The 23,826-nt window shown below is 53.8% G+C and overlaps 1 protein-coding gene across 9 annotated transcripts in view; it reads left to right on the top strand.

The window, feature by feature from the left end:
• Positions 1-23,826, top strand: part of LOC118232528 (ELKS/Rab6-interacting/CAST family member 1-like) — a 223,498-nt gene that overhangs the window by 88,850 nt on the left and 110,822 nt on the right. For 4 of the 9 annotated variants that reach the window (XM_035427587.1, XM_035427590.1, XM_035427592.1 and 1 more), the window contains 3 exons: positions 1-82; positions 4,548-4,559; positions 14,739-14,874. The exon at positions 1-82 is cut by the window's left edge and continues 112 nt beyond it. In XM_035427587.1, coding sequence (XP_035283478.1) covers positions 1-82; positions 4,548-4,559; positions 14,739-14,874 — 230 coding nt within the window. The remainder of the gene's footprint in view (positions 83-4,547; positions 4,560-14,738; positions 14,875-23,826) is intronic. The other 5 variants (XM_035427594.1, XM_035427589.1, XM_035427591.1 and 2 more) reach the window with 2 other exon arrangements.

The raw sequence follows: 23,826 nt of genomic DNA, 5'->3' as shown, positions 1-23,826 counted from the left end.
AGGTGGACCGGCTGCTGGAGATCCTGCGCGAGATGGAGAACGAGAAGAACGACAAGGACAAGAAGATCAACGAGCTGGAGAGGTGAGGGGGGGCGGGGGGGGGCGCCTGTTCCCACAGCCCGCTGCTGTGGAAGCATGTCCATCTGTCTGTCTGTCCGTCCGTCCGTCTGTCCGTCTGTCTGTCTGCCTGTCTGCCTCCTCCGTTTCTATCTGCACCTGAAGGCAAGGCTTTCATACAGGTTATGTCTTATATGTCTGTTTTCTTTGCATTTACCTGAAGCCAAGGATGACTCCTTTACAAATCTGGCGTCCTCTGTCCATTTGCACTTGTCTTCCTCTCATTCCCTTTATGCATCTTTCTGTGTTTGTTTGATTCCGTCTCTCCTTCGGCTCGGTCTCTGTCTGAAAGGAGTGTGGAGGTGGGCTAGAAGCTGCCATTCAGTGGCCCACGGAATTTTGTCACACAACAGAAGGGGCAAAGGGCACTTCATGAGATCTTAAACTCTCACCATCTTAATGTAGCCCTGCTCTTTGACTGTGGTCAACATGCAGAAGTAAATTCATGTTTCATAGAAATGAAAATGGTTTAATAATGAATAGCTATTGAAAATGATTTTTTTTGTGATAATTAGACTTGGACGTATAGTCGTGGACCTCTTTGTTGGTTGTTTGCCTGTACTGATGAATGCATTGGCTACCTAATTCACTGATTGAATGTGAGGTGCGTCTGAAGCACTTGAAGACCTTGGGCCTTCACACAGTCCTAGCAGGATGTTGACGTTCCCCGTTCCCCCTCAGCTCTTTAAAAGCGGGGGAGAGCTTCAGCTTTAGCTGCGCTGCGTCTTGTCTTTGGACCTCAGCTCCAAGCCACATCAAAGGTGCAGCTCCTCTTTCAGAGCCTTAAGCCTTTTTTAATCTGCCTGCTCCTCTCCTTTTAGACTTTCGGTCGGTTATGATTGTTCTCTTTTGATTTTAATTGAACTTTTCTGGGGCGTTTGCATGCAGAGCGTATGAGAACCTGCTCTACGGTATTGTGCTGTTGTGTTGTGGCATGTTATCCTCAGGGTGTAAATTACTGCATTGCACATCAGGTCTTACTGCCAGTTTATCAGCTGTAGGATGAGACTGATGCCTTCTCTCAGTCTGCTGCTCATTAGAGCACAACGTGTGAGAGCGAATCAGAAAATATGCATATAATATGTATATTATCCTCAGTAAAGTATGTATATAACCCTCAGTGCGGTTAGTTTTTCTCAGTGGAGCACACCCACAGCACTTTCATTCAGCCTCAGCTGTGTTGAGTTTCTATTGACACGGTTTTGGGTTAAAGCCCGAGCTCTTGCTTACTCTAAGAGGGCGTTTCGGTTGGTAGTCAGAGTTTATGGCGCTAAATTACAGTTTATGAATATTCATCAAAGAGGTGTGTCCAAGGACAGACCATCCTTAGCCATGGTATTATCTATATCACGCCCCTTCATGAATATTTATAAGATGCATAAAATTGGAATTTTTCAGCTTGAACAGCAGAGGGGACTTTCACTGTTAAGAATATGGAGGCGGCCATCTGGTTGGTCTAGACAACTTCTGGATTCAAGGCCACATGACCCGCACAAAGAGACTGAATCCATTGGCATTTTGCATATCGTTTGAGCCTAAAGGATGGGCCAGCTGTCCAGTCTTGGCCTTTTGTGATGTCATAGCTGTAGAGGTGACATCACGTCCAGGGAGGGTCGTTCTGCATGTTCCCAGCAGTGTGTAATGGCCGACCCCTGGTGTAGCCTGGGCTTATTAACTGTGAGTGCTGTATGCCATGTTGTTTTGTCCCTGTGTGCGTTCCCATATTTTAACATCCATGTGTGTAAAATTGTTACATTCCACCACCCCCCCCCCCCCCAAACTTCCCTCCTCTTTAGCCCCTGCCCCTGTGACCTCACCCCCATTGTCTGTGCAGCCAGAACCCTACTGCTGCATCCCGCTCCTCGTCCCCACCCGTACCCCAGCCCCCCGCTCGCACGGCACTGCAGCGTGGTTTTTACCGGTGAAGCCCCTGCTGCCAGCGCAGTGTAATTACAGCGGGGTACGGTTAGCGGGCGGCCCACGTAGCCCGGGCCTCTGCTGGGCCAGCCTCTCGCTCCATTAATCAAAGCGCTTCTGCAGAGCTCCCCTGTGAGGAAAAATCCAATTCCCAGAGCTGCTCCGCCAGCCTGCACGTCTGCCCCCCTGCGACGCGCATGCAGGCATGCGCCCACCGTCTCCTGGCAACGCTGCAGGGTCACATGCTGGCTGCATCAGAAGAAGAGCGTTTGTCTGCCAAGTGTAAACAGACCCCCCCCCCCCCCTCCCCCAAACCCTTCCTGCGCATCCACGCATCGCACCCTGGGATCGGGGGGTGCCAGGTTAATCTTGCCTCTGCCCTGCTTTGGCTTGTGATGATGATGCGTTTCCTGTCCAGGTGGGGTGAGGTAATGCTGGCAGGGATGGCCCTGATGGGGGGAAGTAGGGATGTCGGAGTTGTATGAGCCGGAACCTGTTTGATCTTGATTAATTCCCTTTTGCGTCCTGCCAGCAGAAAGATTGTTTTCACATTGTCCTAAACACACTTTGCATGAGAGGAACAGCAATGCAGTCTGCCAGGAGTGTGTGTGTGTGTGTGCGGGTATATGTGTGTGCGCGCTTGTTTGTCTTTGTGTGTTTGTACATTTTGCTGTTTGTTTGACTGCCTTGGCGTGTGTGCATGTTTTTCCGTGTGTGTCTGCATGTTTTTAGCCGTGTGTTTCTGGACGTCTGTGTTTTACTTGAGTTAATTGGTAGTAATTAATTGTAGGGGAAATATAGCATTTCTCCCAGCTCTCCTTGTATAAATAAATGAAAGAAATGAATAATTAAGGAGATGCTGACTCAAAACACATTCAGGTTGAGAGTGGAATGATGTGTCAGGAATTGGAGAGTTTCTGGCTTAGTTTCTGGAATAGTTAATGCTGATGTCTCCAATCTGATATGAATCAGCGGTGTAATTTAAACGTGCCCAGTCAGGATCAGTCCTGGTCAGACTGTGTTTACTTGAGTCTAATCGCACACAGAGAATCTAAACCGAAGCAGGATAAATGCATTCAGTCACAAAGCAACTAAGAACGACAAGCCCATTTTTTAGGGGAAGCAAAAGAAAGAATTTGAGGGTGAAAAGCGTGACATGCAAGTCACGTGATGTATTTGAGTGAATTGGCCTATAAGAGAATTTGGTGCGGGCGAAGTAACAGTGTGAGTGAAAGCTGTGAGAAACGTCGGCTCTCTCCGCGACCTCTGCCCTGGCGTCCGATTGGCCGTCGGCGCCGAGCTGGAGTCACGGCGGATCACGCCCCGCTCGGAGACGAGCCACGGGACGTCCCGCCGCCGCGCCCGCTGGTTTCCGCCCCGGGTCGGCGGGGTGAGAGAGCAGCGTGCCCCCCTCCCCCCCTCCTCTCCCCCCCGCCGGGGGCCTTCCGGCGGCTCGTTTAGTGCTGATCTCTGCCAGGCTCTCCACGGGAGGCCAGGGGAAAACAAGGCCCCGGAAAGCAATGCACTGTACTTTTTCCTCTTCTCTTGTTTTTGCCTTTTTTTTTTGGCTGTTTTTTTTTTTTTTTCTTCAAACAGGTGCTCGAGCTCCCGGGTGGATGTCAGGCCTCCGTCACGTTTATTGACAGCCGTCCCGGGCCCCTCCCCCCCGTGGGGGGTACAGACAGAGACTCCGCTTTGCTCAGATCAGTGCATTTCTTTCCCTTTGTATAATTAAAGAGGAGGATCACACGCAGAAGCAACACTTTGTTGCTCTTCCACGGTTGCACTCGAAGAGAAAGGAGCATGATTTTTTTTTCACAGAGATCAGGACGTGTCAGGATGGGATCTGCCTGGCACTGGAGTAATAAACTGGGGTGAAATATTCTTCCTCTCCAATCACTTGAACACCCGGTAAACATGGTGATTTTGGGGATTTTCGGGATTGTGGGATACGTAGTGCTGGCTGAGGCCCTGCTCAGGTCAGGAGAGGGCGGGGGGGGGGGGGGAGACGTGGCCGCTGATCAAAGCGGTAGACGCCTCCTTGCCTGTTTACCAGCGGAGCAGCTGCTGCCCTCTGGAGTCCTGAGTGCCTGGAAGGAGGAGGTTTTGGGAAGGGGGGTGGGGGGGAGGTGTCGGTAGTGCGTCCAACTGGCCCATGTGATAGCCCAGAATGCTCTTGTCTGTCTTTATCCCTTACTGTCGTCTTTTGCTCCTTGTGATGATTCTCATTCCCCCAGTGTACCATGGGAGCATTCATACCCTCTGTATCTATGACTGCTCTGAGGATGAGCTCTCTCTCTGTGGAAGAGCTCTGTTCTAGGCACACAGTGCCTATCTGTCTGTCTGTATATCTGTCTGTCTCTGTTTATTTGTCTGTCTGGTTGTGCTCTGACCTTGCCTGTGCTAACACTGGTTTTCCCTCCTCCATGCTGACTAACTTGGCTTTTAACTGTGTTTCTCTCTTCTCTCTCCTTCCTTTTAATCTGTGCACTGGAATGCTGTCTTCTTCACAGTCTGGCCTCAAGGTTAGTAGCTTCTTCTCTGTTCTCTTTTTCCACTCTGCACCCGCATGACTTCGGACAGGGGAACTCTGGGATATGAGTGGCACGTAATGGCGGCAGACGCAGTGAGACTGGCTCAGCTTCCTCTGAGTCCTCTGACGGGGAGGAAGAAGCCAGCTGTCCTGGCTGTCCCGGTCACAGTGCGGCCTACTGTACGGAGGCGGAGTCAAATCGTGAGCTCACAAGGCCTAGAAACCACCTGGAAAGCGCACAGGAGAGTCTGCTTTACTGAAACACGGCTTCAGAGAGAAGCGACACGTTCAGTGACAAACTTCTCTTCAGAAGCGCACGGAACAGGAGACCGGGGAGGGGAAGGAAAAAAACCCAAAACAAAAACCCCCCCACTCCACAGAGAGGCTCCGGAGCAGCTTTAATTGGAGCGAAAATAAATCCCATCAGTCACCGCTCTCAAACTCGCCCGAAAGGCGCGTCTGCGCTGCCGGCGTTTGAAATTGATTGCTGCTCGGCGCAGTCTGGGCTGCGGCGCGCGGCTTTGTTGTTTAGCATGCTTATTATTTTTTATTTCTCCGAGTTGTTTTGTCGAGGTTTGTCAGCTTTTGTTCTCTGAGAAAACAAACAGCGCTTTGTATCTGGAACGTCTTGACAGTGATCTTTTTTTTTCGCCTTTGATTCCCTCTTAAAGAAGTGAGAAACGCACGCAATCAATATCCCCTCCTCGCCGGCAGACGCACGCGCGAGAGGAACTTCGGTGCGCTGTGCATCGTTCCGCCCTCTTCGCCGGGCGGGGCTACTTCCTGCACGTGCCCAGTAGGGCTGGCACCACATTCCCACTGCAGCTTCACACTAGGGATATTGTTCCTTTAAAGATGCTGTAAAATTACCTTTCTGTTGCGTTTGAATTGTTAGTTCAGCCATTTTGCATATACTTCCTTATTTTCTCATTTATAAACAAGAAAATAGAATTTATTATGTAGTGTTGAAACACAAGAGCTGGTGGCCTGACATTGTGTGTTCGTTTTGTATGGGTATTCACTTCAAGATCACTTCCGATTGGTAGATTGGTTAAAATGTAGTGTAACTTTTGAAATAAACCTGGTCTCAGAATGACCAATAGCAGGTCCTCCAGCAGGGGGCAGTGTGGATACTCTGCTGCTTTCAGGGTGAAGAAAACTCTTTTAAAATCTAAACAGAAAAAAATTGGTCAATATGGTGTTTTCTTCTTTGTGTACACTGGCGGTATTATGAGATTAAGATTTTGATTGCGCGCGGTCTCTAAAGTGCTCTGTCCTGCTTACTGTGTAAGATTTCCCGCTGGTTCCTCGCTAAATAAAAAGGGTATCTGTTTCCCCTCCGGTCCCGTTCGCCCCCGGAGCGGTCGGGCCGGCCGGGTTCGTGAGAACAGTGCCGTCCTGTAGGTTCGCGTGCGGTCGGACCTTTCTGCCAGCGTGGGCTGAGCTGCCCCCGGCCCGGATGGGGAGCCGCCTCGAACCTCGACCGCACGGGCGACACGGCCAGAGAGCGGGGGGGGGGAGCGGTCATCTCCTCGCTCCACTGATCCCAACAGCATCCGCTGACGGGGGGGGGGGGGATGACTTCATAAATTAGAGCGCCCGTCCCTCTCCGGTTTCCCCGGGTCCGGCGCCAGCGCTGGCCTGGCGGGCCGGTGCGTCAGTCCGCCCGGCCGGTTGGAACGGGCAGTCCCCGGCACACTGCGGGCCCGTTTCGGTCAGGCTGCAGAGGCCCGGCCGTCTCCCCGACCGCAGCTCCGCGGGGCAGTGTGTCTGATCCTCTGTTTGTGTGGGAACGGGCTTCTCGCTCTGCGGAAGGGAAACTTTCGGGACGGGGGTGTTTAACTTTCGGGACGGGGGTGTCTTTGAGTCAGTAGGAGGGCAGCGAGCGCCGCGGCCGGCGGGACGGCCAACGTAAAGAAGCCGATTTTTTTAGAAGGGAAAAAGAAAGAAAAAAAAAAAGAAAGTCCACACAACAGTTATTTGATATTTTGTGTGCGAGTGCGTGCGTCTGTGCCTCCTCTCTCTCCCTCTCTCTCTCTCTCTTTCCCTTTCATCATGCCGGTCACGATTTTCAGTGCCGAGACTCTCCTGTCCTCAGTTGACTCGAGGCTGTTTCTCCCATTCCGCCGGGGTGGGGTGGGGGGTGGGGGTGGGGGGACCTGGGGCTTATGTAAATTAGTCGGCGCAGGACAGCGAGACAGCAGAGGAGGCAAAAAAATGGAAGGATTTGAGGTGACGACGTGGCGCATAATGCCATGATGAAAGGCCTGCGCTGCAGTCATCTCCGCTGCCTCCTGGAACCCGTGCACCGCCATTAATCCCGCCGCCGAGCCAGGTAGCATTAGCCTCCTCTCCTCTCCTTTCATTATTCCCTCCTTCACTATCCGCGAGAAAGACGGTTTCCCAGTTCTGCCCTGTAATCCCCCCCCCCCCCTTCGCCCCCTTACACTTGTTTGGGGTTTTGTATATGGCCAACAATGGGGCCTTTTGAAGACCGCGTACGTGCAGCCACGTGCTAATAAGCCCGTTAGCACTGTGTCAGGGGCCCCCGGTGCGCCTTCCTGGGGACCTCACGGCTTCCTGGGGCCCCTTGGGAACGGGGCGTCCGGTGGGGCTGCGGCCTCTCGTTGGCGGTCCCCCCCCGTGACCGGGCGTTTGGGGCTGACGTTGGCGACCGGCTGGCAGCAGTACCGCGTGCTTCGCGCGGGGGGGGGGGGGGGGGGGAGCGTGGGACCTGATCTCCGGTCGTGCCCGTCGCTGGGTAGCCGGGAAGAGTTGGCAGCTCATCCCTGGAACTCAGTCCGGCAATTTGGGGTCAGTTTAATTGATCCTAAAGAATAATCTTTGTACTGGGGCACTGTAGAACGATGTTTGTTTTATTTTAATGAGGAGGACCATTTGTGTTTTTGTGGGGGAGGGGGGGCTTTGATCTCCGTTTCAAAGTCTGTTTAAGCAGAATCTCGAATTCTCTGAAAGAATTGCAGGAGCTTTATTTTATCTTTTGAAAGTACAGCATACCCCTGCCTCCGAGCCAGCTAATAGAGGGGTTGGTGTTTTTCTCCTCAGTCCATTTGAAACCCTACCGTAGCTAATGGCCAAAACTAATATTTCCCTGAAAATGACCTCGAATTGAATCAGTAATTGTATGAGTAGAACTGCGATTTGGGTGTTCTCACGCTGCCCCACAATGCCCCTCTTCCCTTCCCCTCTGACGGAGACAGTCATGCACACACAGTCTGTGATACTGTATGTGTGTTTGTATAAGACATGTATGTATGCAGTGTGTCTCCTCCCCTCATTCTGCTCTGAGGTAAAATTTTTACCTGAGTAGCTCCAAGCTAACTGCACCACTGTCTCTGAATTTGAGAAATTCTGCCCGTGTGTGTATGAGTGTGTGTGTGTGTTTGTGTGTGTTTGCGTGTGTGTGTGTGTGTGTGTTTGCGTGTGTGTGTGTGTGTGTGTGTGTGTTTGCGTGTGTGTGTGTGTGTGTTGCAGGGGTAAGCACACAGGCCTGTTTGTGTTTGGCTGACAGTGGTGCTGAAACAAGTCTCCAGTGTGGTGGGAGGGGAGAGAGAGAGAGGGGGGGGGAGAGAGAGAGGGGGAGAGAGAGTGTGCAGGGGTTTGACAGGAAAATTAGGCTGCGAGATATTTTTCTTTCTCCTTTTTTGAAATTTTGGCGGAGGTCGCCCGGCTTCGCCTCCTCGTTACAAAACGGCTTTTTGTTCCCGTTGGCCTCCCCCTTCGCGCTCGTTCGGAGCTGTGCAAGCAGATTAGCCGCGAGGAGCAGGTTCCCCAAAGAGCCGCACCTGGACAGGGCCGAGGTCAGACACCGCGTACCGCGGGAGGGGCGGAGCCAGCGCCCAAGGTCCATTGCAACAATTTTATTGAGGAAAGGAAAATTTTGGAAAAGGTTAAATGAAGTAGCCAGTAAAATAAGAAGCCCCTGCTCCCAAAAGAAGACCTCAGATGGTTTAATATCTCCACGCTGAGCATCTTCTGTGGCCTTGCCTGAGCTCCCTGTGCTGTTATCCTCCTCCTCAGTTTGGCCCAGTCTGTCCCTTTGGCACCGGACACGCATATTTCTGTTTACTGCAGGAATTGATTTTAACTATACAAAGCATTTCCCAAGTGGAGGTAGATCTCTGACTGCCTTTTTGAGCTGGAAAGGGTGACCCAGGCTGTGGGTTTACGCTTCTTGTGTTTTTTTTGTATTTTAAACAGTTCAACGTGTTGCAGGTTTGGCTGACTCACTTTGACCACAGATATGGCCGGTCAGTGCATCCACCATTCACAGGTTCAACCTGTCTACTCACACTCTGCCCGTATGCCGAGTGTCGGTCTATTGGCTGAATGTGTCAGCACACCGGCCTTTCATTGGCTGAACGTGTCAGCACACTGGCCTCCCATTGGCTGAACGTGTCAGCACACTGGCCTTCCATTGGCCAAATGTGCAGCAGAAAGCACGGCGTGGTACTCGTGATGCCGTTTGACATCATCTGCATTAAAGTGACACGTTTCTTAGAAAAACACCCTACATCTTATCACAGCCTTAAATCACACACACCGTTCCACCGTGAGCACAAACGCTATGGCTGCGCGTGCGATGTATCCGTACGCTAGCAGGTCTGACAGCTCTGCTCTGTATTCCCATTGGGGACACTGGGAGGGGGTCCTCTTTGTGCTCCTGAGAATGGGTCAGATTAGCCGCGCGGTTCGCGATCACAGCACAGACCCACACGAGAGCAGCGGAAGAAGGGGAGGGAGGGGGGACCCCAGAGAGGCATCCCTGGTATGAGGGCTTAAGGGGGGGAGGATCAGGCCAAATTAACGCGCTGTCAGCTGCGCTTAGCACCCTGCTGTAAACGGTGCAACCGTCTCAGCGGAGCGGGCGGGCGGGCGGGCGGGCAGGCGATATCCCCCTCGATTGGGGACCCTGCTCACTCAGCCACTGTGTGCAGGCCAGAGCAGAGCGAGCAATACCCTCATTCACCAGCAGGGGGAGGGAGTGAGCGTTTGGGCTGGAGATCTGTGATACAGGCTCAGCTGCAGCCAATCCTGGCCTGTGGATGGGAGTTTTTCAGTATTTACTATTACAGTTACCGGGAGCTACAGTGCGCTATGGATTTCCAGCGCGTTTGGCTGCGTTATGTATTCACTCCACACACACAGGCTAGTAAGAGCGCTAGCTGTTCCCGCTGGCTCTGCAGGCTGCCTGTGGGATTCCTGAGCAGCGTGCAGAGTAGCGCACGAACGCACGCGTGTGACTCAACCTGCCGCTTCTCACAGGAGCGTCTGTCTCACGCACGTCAGCTCACGGAAGCCCTCGCCGTTTCCCTGTCGCGGTGACGAGGGGGAAGGCGCTAACGGTCTGTTAGCTGTCAGGCGTGAGCGCGCGGTCGCGTGTGTGTGTGTGTGTGAGCACGCGTGTGCGCGCGCTGCGCTGTGAGAGGGGACGTTGGGAAACGCGCGCTTGTTGTTCTTGGCGGCCCTCTCTGCGCCGGAGATGGTTGCCGGGTTTCCATGATCCGTTTTAGGGGAAAATCTGATGAAAATCCGCTCGTGGCTCATACACACTCCCCTAATTGCCCGCTGATCGCTCCGGATTCGGCCGGTCAGTGCAGCGCTGTTTAAAACCACATTTAACTGCCGGGTTCAACAGCCAAAGTGCCCTTCACATGCCATCCCAGTAAACGCTCATCTCCGCACACACACTCACACACACACACACTCACACACACGCAGACACACATACACACACACAGCCATGCACGCACACACACACTCAGACACACACACACAGTCATGCACGCACACGCACACACACACACACACACTCAGACACACACACACAGCCATGCATGCACGCACACACACACACACACGCACACACTCAGACACACACACACAGACATGCACGCACACACACACACACACACACAGACATGCATGCATGCACACACACACACACACATTCACGTACACACACTCAGACACACACAACACAGACATGCACATACACACACGCACACTCACACACACACGCACATACACACACACACACTCACACACACAGACACACACAGACATGCACGTACACACACACAGTCACACACATTCACATACGCACACTCACACACACAGACACACACAGACATGCACGTACACACACGCACACTCACACACACACACACACGCACATACACAGACATGAATGCACACACATACGCACTCACACAGACATGCACGCACACCCATGTACACTCACACACATACGCACGCACACAAAATGAAAACAATCAGGTGGTTGTTGAAAGAGCACTGGGGACATGCATATGGCCAGACCTTGGAAAATAGCAGAAGAGAAACATTCCTGGGTATTTATGACCTGTTGCAGATATATATATACGTGCGTATCTATGGAGACAGGGGTTTGGAAGTGGAACACGTACATGTTGTTCCACTGATCCGACATGTCAGCGACGATTAGGGAGGAGCCTTCGCTGAACAAGCGAAGCGGGCGAGACAGTCTGGAGCTGCGTGTTTGCTGGGGGTCTTAGAGCGACAGGCTACTTAAACAGAGTGTGTGTGGGGGCATGTCTGTGTGTATGTCTCTGTATACTGTGTGTGCGCGCGGCTGTATGTATGTGTGTGCACGTGCGTGTGCATGTGCGTGTGTGTGTTCATCTTTTTCCTCTTAGCTGTGATACTGTATGTGAATAGATGTACTCATGCAATATGTATAGCTCCATGTTTCTGATAGTGTTGAATCCTATGACAAGATGGATATTACATTCCGTAATTCACTGATTTAGCAGACATCTGTGCCAGTGGTGGCCGACAGAGACTAAACCCATTTAGTTTCACTCCTTATCCATTCATACGGCAGGAGGTGCTTCAGGTTAATCCTGTCACGTAGCTGGATTCATCCATGTATTCATCCATTCATGTAGAGGGTTATTCATCCATTCATGTAGAGGGTTATTCATCCATTCATGTAGAGGGTTATTCATCCATTCATGTAGAGGGTTATTCATCCATTCATGTAGAGGGTTATTCATCCATTCATGTAGAGGGTTATTCATCCATTCATGTAGAGGGTTATTCATCCATTCATGTAGAGGGTTATTCATCCATTCATGTAGAGGGTTAATCCCTGAGGTGTTACAGTTAAGAGTCTCTGTCAAAGAGCAGCGCCTGCAGCGCTCTGGTCCCGGGGCCATTCCCTCCCCTGTGAGCAGCGCTCTGGTCCCGGGGCCATTCCCTCCCCTGTGAGCAGCGCTCTGGTCCCGAGGCCATCCTCTCCCCTGTGAGCAGCGCTCTGGTCCCGAGGCCATTCCCTCCCCTGTGAGCAGCGCTCTGGTCCAGAGGCCATTCCCTCCCCTGTGAGCAGCGCTCCTCTGGGCCGGCTGCTTTAGCGGGGGCGGGCGAGGGGGCGCGGGGGCCCTGTCCCAGGAGGCAGGCTCACACAGGGGTTAAGGAGGCGGAGATTTAGGGGCTCCAGGGGCCTCCTCTTTGCGGTCGCCGGAGACAGAAGGGGAAGCCTCTTATTTGGGACGGAGCGGTCCCCTCCCTCTGCGGTCAGGGTTCTGGCTGATGATGCTGCTGCTGTTTGTGCCCCCCCGACACCCCCACAATTACCCCAGCCTTACGCTGACCTGTATACGGGCCACGGCCCCTTAAGTGGTTTTGACTGTGTAAATACGCATGCATGCATCTGCGCGCTCCTGCCCATGCGCTCTCACATGTGAACAGGCCTCGTGGAAAGCAGACATAAACAGTAGGGTATCGGGTCCGGAGATCTAAATGGGTTTAGTCTGAGTTTATTTTTCGCCGGCGTTTTTCGGAATAATGGCGAGAGCAGGGACACCGCTCCTCGCCGCCCACGCCGGGCCGCTCCCGTCCGCCGCTCCGTCGCCCTACACACCGTCCCATGCACCGTGTGTGTGTGTGTGTACGGTACGCGCTCAGAGTACACGCATTCTTCTTTTACGCACCTACCGTACGCACAGTCCACCTGATGTGCAGTAGGCATGTCTCTGTACTGGGGTCTACATCAGTGGTGTTCAGACTTACCCAAATGGCCGGTGTGGGTGCAGGTTTTGGTTTTACTTACCAATGTATTGATTGAAGACCGTGATTTAGTTAGCCATTTGAGTCCGGTGTCGTAATGCTGGGCTAAAGCAAAAACCTGCAGCCACCTCGGCCCTTTTTCAGAAAAGATTGGACACCCCTGGTCTACACCCCTGCCCAACCCTGTTCCTGGAGATCTACCATCCTGCATGTTTTCACTTTGAATAAAAACCTCAACAGCTAGAACAACAGTCTTGTTGAACTCCTAATTAGTAGAGTCAGATGTGTCAAATTAGGGTTGAAAATGAAAACCTACAGGATGGTAGATCTCCAGGAACAGGGCTAGAAACCACAGACTTAGAGTCTGCACTCTGGTTGGAGCACAGGCAGTGTGTCCATCTATGCTGAATCTACACAGTCAGCCTAACACACTGCAAGGAACATGAAACCCTGGGAAAAATGAAACGGAGAGGAAGAGGAACGTGTGTTAGAAAGCAGGCCCCAGCCATGACCCACGGAACCTCCACAGGCCCCTCAGGGCCCGGCTCTGCCCGATCGGGGCCCAGCTGCCGACGGAACCGGCCCTGCCGACGGAACCGGCCCGGCCCACGCGCGCTTCCCGTCTGGCCGCCGCTCAGGAAAGCTTTCAGCTCATTGGCTGCGGCTCTGCTTTGTGCTCATTGGCTGCGACTCTGAGCTCGGCACCCTGGAGCTCAGCCCTGAGTGATCAGGTGTTGGGAGCAGGAGCTGCCTGGCTGCGTGGCCCTTTAAAGGCATAACCAGGGCCAGACCGGAGGTGGAAAATACACGCTCAGGAAGTGAGAGTCCTCCCGAGCGTTTTGTTCCAATCACCTGGATTCTCTAATTAGAAAAATTCTTCTGCCAGGTGGCGGAACTAATTAGCGAGAGCAGCTGGCGGGGTTCGCGGGCGGGAGAGGCGCACGGCGGGACTCTTACTCTCTGACCCCCGGCCCTCCCGCCCCCGCGGGCGAGCTCGGCCGTTTCGGGACTCCTTTTCCCTGTTCCGTCTCTTCTCCGCGGGCTCGGGGAAACGCCGCCCCGATGGGGTCACGGGCGTCGCTTCCTGGAACTGGGCGGGAGGCCGGCTGTCGCGTCCCATAATGCCGCGCTGTAACTCACCAATTACGGCGACGGATTGCGCGCCTTGTTTTTTTTTTTTTTTGCCGTGGCGACTGCGGGATGGGCTTTCTGGGATGCCATAACATGAATCATTAAACGCTATGAAGCCTCACTGCCTTGGTTATTTTCACATCTGTTCTGAACAGGGAGAGAAAGGGGGAGGAGAGAGGGAGAGAGAGAGCGAGAGAGAGATGAGTGAAACAGGTTTTCCCGATCGAGTCAGACGGTCTTGGAAAGCCGATCCGGGTGATGCTGCCGGGACGGAATTCAGACGGCTCGCCGCGGCGACCGGGAACCAGTAACGCGCTTCTGCTCGCTGTAGCGTAGCAGCTAGCGCGGCTCCCCCGACGCGACCGCGCCAGAAAACCAGACCGCCTCTTCTCATCTGCGTGAAAAAGAAATAAAAAACATTATGCGCCTGCTGGGTGCTGCTGTGGGCCCGTCCTGTGTTTTCAGTCCTGTCGTAATAAAAGACAGGAAAACTCCGTTTTACGTTTGTTATATTTGTAACAGATTGTTCGTTCTCGTGCTGTTAATCTAACCGGGTCTGTCAGGGATTTTAAAGGGATTTTTTAATCTCCTCGCAGTCTTGTTAAAGTGCCCTTTATAAACAGTTTCTTTTTAGCCCGGTAACGGGCCGCGGTAAGGGTGGGTGGGAGGCTAATTAAAAGCTGACGTGCGCAGCATGTCTGACGAGTCAGATGGGAAAACATTGGCCTGTGCAAGATCACCTTAAACCTCCTTAAACCTGTAACAGGGAAATAAGCCTGTCCATAAAACGATCTGCGTTCTGTCAGTGTAATTTCATTTCTGTGACCGCCTTCCCCCCCTCCTCGCACAAATCCCGCTGATATGTGAACTACTGCCCGAATCTGGACCAAGGCCCCCACCCCTCCCACCCCAGGTGCCCAGGCTGGGTGTGTCTAACCTGGGCTGTGTTGTGCGCTCTGTCCCTGTGCAGGCAGATGAAGGACCAGACCAAGAAGGTGGCCAACCTGAAGCACAAGGAGCAGGTGGAGAAGAACAAGAACGCCCAGCTGATGGAGGAGGCCCGCAAGAGAGAGGACAACATCAACGAGAGCTCCCAGCAGGTAAAGGTAAGAGATGGGCCGCAGGGGGCGTTGTGGGTGGGGGGGGGGGCAGAATCAAGCGCCAGACTGGGGGAAACATCAGATTTTTGGGTGTCAAAAACTGGGTGTGCCTAGGACAGTCAGGAACACAGTGTTCTGTCGCCAGTGGCTATCAATGACTCAATCATTAAAAAATTTTAACCAACCATTGCGGTTGACTGTGAGGATCAAAAACCAACTGCGCTTGGTTCAAACATGTCATTGATAGCTCATTGTTGCTCCACCAATTACCCACTGTGGGGATTCTGAAGCCAATGAGAAGCCAGCCACAGGGCAGGCTTGCGGTGGTAGGTCAGTGGTCACTGGGTGTGGTGTACCTTCACAAGGACAGTGGTTTGGTTCTGTGCCGTGTCCTGCTGTAATCTGAGAGGCAGTGGAACGAGCCCTGCTTCCTGTGCTGTGCTGTTCTCACTTTTTACTGCGTCGTCCACACGTCCCGTCCTGCTTTATGTGTGTAATAAAGGGCTGTGTGGCCCAGCTCGCTGCTTTGATGTCTGATTCAGCTGCACACCAGAGAGCGACCCCAACACTGTCCATCAGACCCCAACACTGTCCATCAGACCTCAGCACTGTCCATCAGACCCCAGCACTGTCCATCAGACCCCAGCACTGTCCATCAGACCCCAACACTGTCCATCAGACCCCAACACTGTCCATCAGACCTCAGCACTGTCCATCAGACCCCAGCACTGTCCATCAGACCCCAGCACTGTCCATCAGACCCCAGCACTGTCCATCAGACCCCAACACTGTCCATCAGACCCCAACACTGTCCATCAGACCCCAGCACTGTCCATCAGACCCCAACACTGTCCATCAGGTAAAAGAGACGGTGCATTACAGACACTGGTGTGCATTCACACACACTCACACACACACACACACACACACGCACACACACACACACACACTCACTCAGTCACACACACACACACACTCACTCACACACACACACACACACACACACACACACACACACACTCACTCACTCACTCACACACACACACACACACACACACCCACACACACACACACTCACACACACACACACACACACCCACACACACACACACACCCACACACACACACACTCACACACACACACACCCACACACACACACACACACACACACTCACACACACACACACACACACACACACCCACACTCACACACACACACACACACACACACACACACAACCACACACACACTCACTCGCATGCACACATGCGCACGCATGCCCGCTCACTCGCTCGCTCGCTCACTCACTCCCACACACACACATGCACACGCCACGTTCTCACATTCTCACACACACACACACACACATGAATGCACAGAACCCCATGCACACTTACTTGCTCACACACACACACACACTCACGCTCGCTCGCTCATACGCACATGCTCACTCACTCACACACATGCCACACACACGAATGCACAGAAACCCGTGCATACTGCCTCTGTCCCTGGCTGCGTTTGGAAGCGAGAGAGCGGGCGGCATGCTAAGCAGCCTCTAACCGGTCTTGGCCGGTTCTGGCGCGGGCGAGGGGCAGGCGGCGACGGGGACAGGAAGCAGCAAAACCGTTGGAACAGGAACGGCACTGGTGATAACCTAATAGGCCTGGAAGCACTTCACAGCAAAGCCCCAGCTGAAGAAACAGCACCCCCCCACCCCCCCTCCCCCCCCAAACCGCACGGCAGCGGGACGGCAGCCGCGGCCTGGCCACAGAGCACCGGCGCGGGACGGGGTGGGGCAGGACGCGGCGGAAGCGGGCCCAAACCAGCGCAGGTTCTGAGGCCTGGCGCTCACAGCGGGCCTGTGTTGGGTTTGGCTGTGCCTGCAGGTCCAGCACCCCCAGATTGTGAGGGGGGGCATTGTGTCTTGTGTGTTAGACTCACAGCGCAAAAATAGAGACTTTTACAATGGGTGGAGTCCTCAGCATAATGCTACTGTACCACAGTGGGCCGCCATTGCTTTATTGTGGGTCTGTCGTTTCTCTCTCTGGTTTTCTCTCTCTTTCTCTTTCTCTTTCTCTTTCTGCCTCTCTCTTTCTCTCTCTCTCTCTCTGGCCCCTGTGCAGGCGTTGCGGTCGGGCTGAACTCGGGGCACAAGGGCAGGCTGGGGTCTGTACTGGGCTGGTCAGAGACAGACATCTGCCCCCCAATCGCCCCCCCCCCCCACCCCCCCACACTCCCCCCCCCCCCCCCAAAAACGGCTGCATCCGCTCCGTTCCCGGGACCGGGCTCAGGGGAGACCCTGCAGCCGGCGGAACCTGCCGCCCCGGCCAAAATCAGCAACCGGCCGCAGCCCGGGACCAGCAGCGGCTCGGCCCCCAGGCCCCGGGGCCTCAGCGTCCCGCTATCCACCCGAATAATCGCGGGGCTTTGGCACGTGAGCCGCCCGGACGTTACTGGACGTCCCCGGGGTGGGGGGGGGGAGGTTTCAGATCTGGACCAACGTGCAGAGCCCGTCTCCTGGGTGTCCGGGGCCGGGGAGGGAGGGGGGAGGAGCTAGGCGGAGGGGTGGGGATAAGGGGGGGTGGCTGTATTGTAATAATCCCCCTCTCCCTCATTTCCTGCTCTTCGGCGCTGGGATTAGCCGCGGCGAGGCGGCCGCTCTCCCCTTTCACTTAATTGAGGCGGGTTTTGGGGGGGAGAGCGCGGCGAGGGCGAGCGTGTGCTGCAGCTGCCGCTGTGGACTTTGGCTCGCCCCCCCCCCCCCCCGGGTCCGAGCGGACCCCCCGGCACCGGCTCCGTCGGGGGACACTCCGGACGGCCCGAGCCAAAACGATCCCTTTTAATGGATTAACCAAAGTTATGAAATAAAAATGATTTGACCGCCTGACGTCTGGTCCATGGGCCAGGGGAGGATGTGACGTTGTGCGCGTTTCTGTATGTCAGGCGGTGTGCAGTCAAGCGCACATCTTTTCCCAGGCCCTCATGCCTCTGGAAAGATTCTCTTCGCAGTAATATTTGACCCTGAGCCGTGGCTGTCCATAAAAGCCCCCCCTCCCCCCCCCCCCCCCCCCCCCCCCACTGCATTAAAGGGGCTGCAGAGTTTATGTACTTCCACATTTCTTTAAGCTGAGTGACATTTTCCGCCCTCCTCAGAGCTCCTCTGACATCCGATATTTGCACGTGTGGAGTGAATTGTAATCCTCTCCCCTCACCCCCCCACCGCGCCCCCCCCACGACTGGGACAGATTGAATATCGACAGGTTGATGAAATCAGCGGTTTTGAGCGGCTGCAGGGCGGGATGGATGGATGGAGGGAGGGAGGGAGGGAGGGAGAGGGGGAGGGCAGACGGAGGAGCAGTGCCTGCGGAAAAAGGCAGGACAGTAAAGCGGGGCAGTAAATACCTGTTTTTATGGCGTCGGTTTGAGCCCCCGCGCCTGCACTGTGCGGTCGCTCAGATGGAGCCTGGGCCTCCTTGTCTCCCAGCATGCCCTGGGGGGGGGTGGGGGGGCTCAGCGTCGGCCCACCGCGGGCTTCATGCGGCCCTCACTGAGCCGTCCGCAGGGCTGGCCTCCCCCTCGGACACCTGTCCCGAGGCCAAATATGACTCTGTGCGGAAGGGAATGACAGACAGACAGACGGACAGGGCAGCTAACAAATGCCACTAAATCACTAATGGTGTGACCATGTGCTCACTTATGGATTTATATTGTTTTACTATTTTTATTTATAGTAAATTACACAGCTACTTTATACAGACTGCCTATTATACAGCAAGATATAGGCCTATGCTAAAGAAATTCAGGTTAAGCCAATTGTAGTGTCCCAGCAGAGATTTGAACCTGCAATCTCCATTGCAGGCCCAGTTCCCTGACTCTACTTGTGCCTCAGTCATATACGACAAGGCAATCATTTGTTTCTCTTACTGTATAAATCGGTACAAGGGGATCTTTGGAGACGCAGTGCGGTTTGCGTCAGATGCCCGTCAGAGCGGCGCTTGATGTTTTATAAGCTGCAGGTGTCTGCGCAGCGGCGCGTTCCCACGTGCTCACAGACGACGGCGGCTCGGCGGAGGAGACGGCTCCGTCTTTGGCGTTCGCCCAAGCCCGTCGCCAGATGTGAGGAGGCGTGCCAGCGTTTACCCGGAGCCCGCGGAGGGGTGCGTGCGTGAGGGAGGCGACCCGGTCTGGACCGAGATTAGAGGTTCCAGCCCCCCCCCCCCCCCACGCACGCGGCCCTGGCAGGTGATGGAGACGCGCTGGGCCTAATGAAGCCCAGGGCCCCGGGGAGCGGTTCGAGCGCTTTACGGCTCTTAATGGCGGTATAAAAAGCCGAGCGGAAGCCTTTCATTGCTCTCGAGGTGCCCGGCGCTTTTATGTCGGGCGTGCGGGACCGCTCCTCCTCCAGGGAACAGAAGGCCGCTTCCCCTTTTCTTTCTTTCTTTCTTTCTCTCTCTCTTTCTTCTTCGCAAATGCCATTCAGGAGACCTGCCGTGAGGGCTTGGCCTCCAGATCGTCCGCTGCCCATTAGCCCGCTATAGTTAGCTCAGAGTAATGGCTCAATCCCGGACGCTGCGCCAGCATGCAGACGCTGGTAACTGTTACACGGAACTGACAGGAATGTTTCGGGCTGGGTTTCGTCTGGCATGCCATGGTTTAGATTAGACTTACGCCGAACATTGGAAAAATATGTAGCTTTGAAAGAGGTCGATAATGCATCTTTGTGCTGTTCCCTACTGCACAGCTGAACCCAGTCAGGATTAGAACTGTGTGTGTGTGTGTGTGTGTGTGTGTGTGTGAAAGGAGAGAAAGAGTGTATGCTTGAATGCGTGTGTAAGGAGGATGTGAACAGACAGGTCTTTTGCCCAAAACCGCTTTCAAAGGAAAAAAACAGTGAGGCGTCCGTCACTATTCCAGAGCAGAGCTTGCAGGTGGGTGGAGCTAAAGTAGAGTGGTAGCCTGTGGCGATGGGGGCGGAGCTAAAGTGACCAGTGGCCTATGGGGATTGGGGCAGAGCTGAAGGAGACCTATGGGGATGGACATCGTGCAGCGCTGGTGTAGGTGTAGGTGAAGGCTGTTTCCTAGAATTTGCAACAGGGCTGCCATTTTGCCATGTGGCTGCATGTTCTTCCACAGGAAGCCCTGAGCCTTATGCTCTGACTTCGGCCATCTGATGTCTATTTGTCACATTCTCCACCCCCCTCCTGCCTCTCTCCTCTCTTGCCTGTGGGGTATTTTGAAACTGGCTGAATGGCAAAGTGTTTGTTGTTAAGGCCGGAGCTATGTAGCAGATCCCTTTTGATGATAATGCTTCGCTAACAGAAACAAGCCCCCGCCCTCTTCCCTTCTCCACCCGAAGCCTTCCCTGGTCCACGAGGGGGTGGCGTTTATCTGCTTTGATGTGAAATACTCACCCCCCCCCCCCTTCATATCCACCTGGAAGACTGAAGCGGTTGAAGAGTGTGAGGTAGAGAGGAGAGTTATGATTTCCTTGCTCAGGGGACTGTGGAGGTAAAGTGGTATTGACAGGAGTATCTTTATGACGGGCCCAATGCAGTAATGGGTGAACGTCTCTGAGGTCATTAACACTGTATTAATCTTGGAGATGAATCCATTACAGGGACTTCAGTGGACTGGCCTGCGCTCCGCATAGGGGAAACGGCTTGGGGAGAACACTGCTGGTCATGTGATTTGTAATGATTTCAGTGGGCCCATCAGCGCTAATGGCTTTGCACTGTAACAACACACAACGCTACAAAGCACCTTGACAGTGAGGTCTTCTGCATTTCTCTCCAACCGACAAGCAACTACTGGAACAAAGATGCCCCGCTGACACGAAACGTTCTCCCAACGTTTCTGCAGTGTAGTGGCAATGTTGTAAGGTTGACGGAACATTCCGGTGAGAAGGTGTTGTGCTAGCTGGGTAGCCTGCTGTGAAAGCGGTGTTTAGTGAGGTCAGAGATTGGAGTAAAGCAAACACTGCGCTCGGTGTTCATCTGCAGTTACCGAGCGCCTCGGGGCCCAGTGCTCTACTCTCTGGCGTGCTCTTGAAGAAATCGTAATGGGCTTGACTTGAAATGAAAACTTTTCACAGTCGTCTTTGTGTGCTCAACCCCCCCAGCCTGTGTTATTGACGGCGGAAACAGATTGGCGAATGTGGACGCATTTGATGTGGCAACGTTGTCTTTCAGCTTTCATGCCCTCCTCATTTTCATTGGTGGGAGAAAAATGATTGATCTGTCCCCAAGCCCCGCCCATTTGCCTTTGTAAATTTAGTCCTTAAAGATGTTGCATGTGAACAGGCTTTCATGGGGTTTATTTGTAGTCTGGGACAATTGATCATTTTATTATTTCATTTTTTTGTCTTCTTAAAAGGAACTTTGAAGGCGATTAGACGGCACTGATTTTATTTGGCTCTGTGGGAGGAGGGGAGTCCGGGGCGGGGCCGTGGCGCTGGCCGGTGGCGGATTCGATGCGGGCGGGAATGGGAACCAGATCCGGGGTTCCGGATCACAGAGAGCGGGAATCACATCCGCATGCTCCCTCCGGAACCTCGCTCCGGCGTCCCCCCCCCCTAACGGACGCCCCGCGGGCTGCGCTCCTCTCCCGTGCCGGGCCGCCTTTCGTTTGTCGTTTCGTTTGATGTTTCGCTTACAGTTGGGCGTCCTCGCCCGCGTGTCACGCTCCTGCTGTCCAGTTCCGTTTCTAACATTTAAAGAAATTTCAGTTCATAAACAGTTCTTCTTTTCCTGCCCTAAGGAAGGCAGGGGTGAGCACTCGCCCGTTAAAAGCCTCAGCCCTCTGTGTGACGCCGTTCTGAGGGGTGTCTGTGGACCCCCGCTCTTTCACTGATGGCCCAGCGTGGAGTGGAGAGCTGCAGCAGCTCCACATGGTGCTCAATTTAAAGGCTTTTCTGCAGCTCTGTACATGGAGACTGGGTCTGTGCGTTACCCTGTAGAGTCACCGCCCCTGGGGTGGACTGGCAGGGGTGGGGGTGGGGTGGGGGGGGGGGGGGCAGTAGCTCTGCCTGGATCTGTTAGGTTTTTGGAGGTCAGTTAATTAATTAATCAATCAATCAAATAGTCTGTCAATCAGAAACTATTTGTTACTGTGAATCCATTTGTAGTTTTGTCATAAAGCACAAGAAATGTTTTCCAGAGGGAAATGAAAGCACTGAAAATCAGGGTCAGTTGAGAGGGGGAAGGAGAATGATTCCCTGATTCTGGGAAGATGTGATCACACCGTATGGAATGGAGGGAGGAGCCCTTTCCCCCTCTTCATGTCACTGGCCACATGCCCATGGTGTCGACTACACAGAGGTGTGCAAATGAGCATTCAGCATGTCCCCTCTACAGGACTAAATGTGCCACCTGCGTTCCCTCAGCTAGTCTCACGGGTGTGTTTGTGTAGACTGGAGCGATGCTAATGCAAGCCCAGCTAGCAGCTCCTTCATCTTTTCTACAAGACGCACTTAATTAGCAAACAAGCCTATGTGCGCATGTGCTGGCACACACACACACACACACACACACGCACACACACACAGCCCGCATCCACACACATACGCGCACACACCACATGCTGTACATACACAAACCATCAAAGGGCGTCGCCTGCACCTCCTCATCTAAAAAAAAAAAAACCCAACAAAAAAATGGATTGATTTGTGGGTAGATGTATGATGTGTTTATGGAGTATGGTAATGCATCTTGTGCTCCCTGGACACACAAAACAGCAAACAAAAGCAATGGGGGGGCAGATCTCCAGTGAGTGTCAGCTGTGGCAGGTTTGTACAGACACCCACAGGCTCATCTCTTAATTGAGCCCCAGAGCCTGGGGTGGTCAGCAGCCGCCTCTCCACATCAGCGAGCATCTGCCTTCGATTAGGACCCCCCTCACCCCCGAGGTGTCCCTGTCTATCGCCCGCGTGGTTTTGGCGCGCGAGGCACCGCCGTAATGAGACATCAGCCAAACAGAAAGGATTACTGTCGCTTTAAATCAGGCCCAAGCGATTGCGGTCTGCACTGAGAAAGCTGAGCTACACGGAGGGGATGGATGAATCAGGAGAGAGGGAAAAAAAGAACCGAATTAGAATAAAACTGAGCTTTTTTTCCCAGCTCGCCACAAGCCATACTGTCCGACTTCACCCTTCACCTCCTCGTGCCCCAAACTTCCAGTAAGTGCTGACTTCAGTGGCAGAAATATGCTGTTTTATTTGGGACAGATGCTCTGCTCCGCGCAGACGTTTCTGAAACGGGGGAAAAGGGGCGGAGTTTGGCGGCGTGGCGTTCCTGAGGAAGATGAGCGGAGGCCGACGCGTGCTTCATGTGGTCCGGTTTGTCACTCGGCTCTGTATTCGGGGAGACGGGTTACGGCTGATGTCTGCTTCAGTCTGAGACTGTGGCTACCCAAACGAACCCCCGCTGTCAGAAGTGTCAGGTTTTTCTAAATGGTGAGAACATGAATGTGCGTGTCTGTGTGTCTGTGTGGGTGTGTGTGTGTCGGTGTGTGTGTGTCTGTGTGTGTGTGTGTGTGTGTGTGTGTATGTGTGTGTCTGTGTGTGTGTGTGTGTGTGTGTGTGTGACAGAGAGAAGGATACGCTCTAGTGTGTGTGGGTGTGTGTGTGTGTGTGGGTCTGTGTGTGTGTGTGTGACAGAGGGAGGGCTACGCTGTAGTGCGTGTGGGTGTGTGAAGGAACCCCCTTCTGTTAGAAGTGTCAGGTTTTTGTACGGGGTTTTAAACAGATCAGGAAATGAAAGGTGAATGTAGCGCCAGATCTGTGCTGTGAGAGGACGACAGTCCTGCTGTCTGTACTCTCCCTCTCTGGGTGCTGCTGCCGTGGCTCTGCGGAGCTGCTGCCCCTAGGCAGTGTTGCCATGGTAAAGACTCTGTACCAGGCTGTGGGGCTCACCCACACTGGGGCACCCTGCCGTCCGTCTGACCGCTGTGGGCGGGG

Source organism: Anguilla anguilla, chromosome 7 (assembly GCF_013347855.1).
Source record: "Anguilla anguilla isolate fAngAng1 chromosome 7, fAngAng1.pri, whole genome shotgun sequence".
NCBI classification, from domain to species: Eukaryota; Metazoa; Chordata; class Actinopteri; order Anguilliformes; family Anguillidae; genus Anguilla; species Anguilla anguilla.
This window is presented reverse-complemented; position numbering and strand designations above follow the sequence as displayed.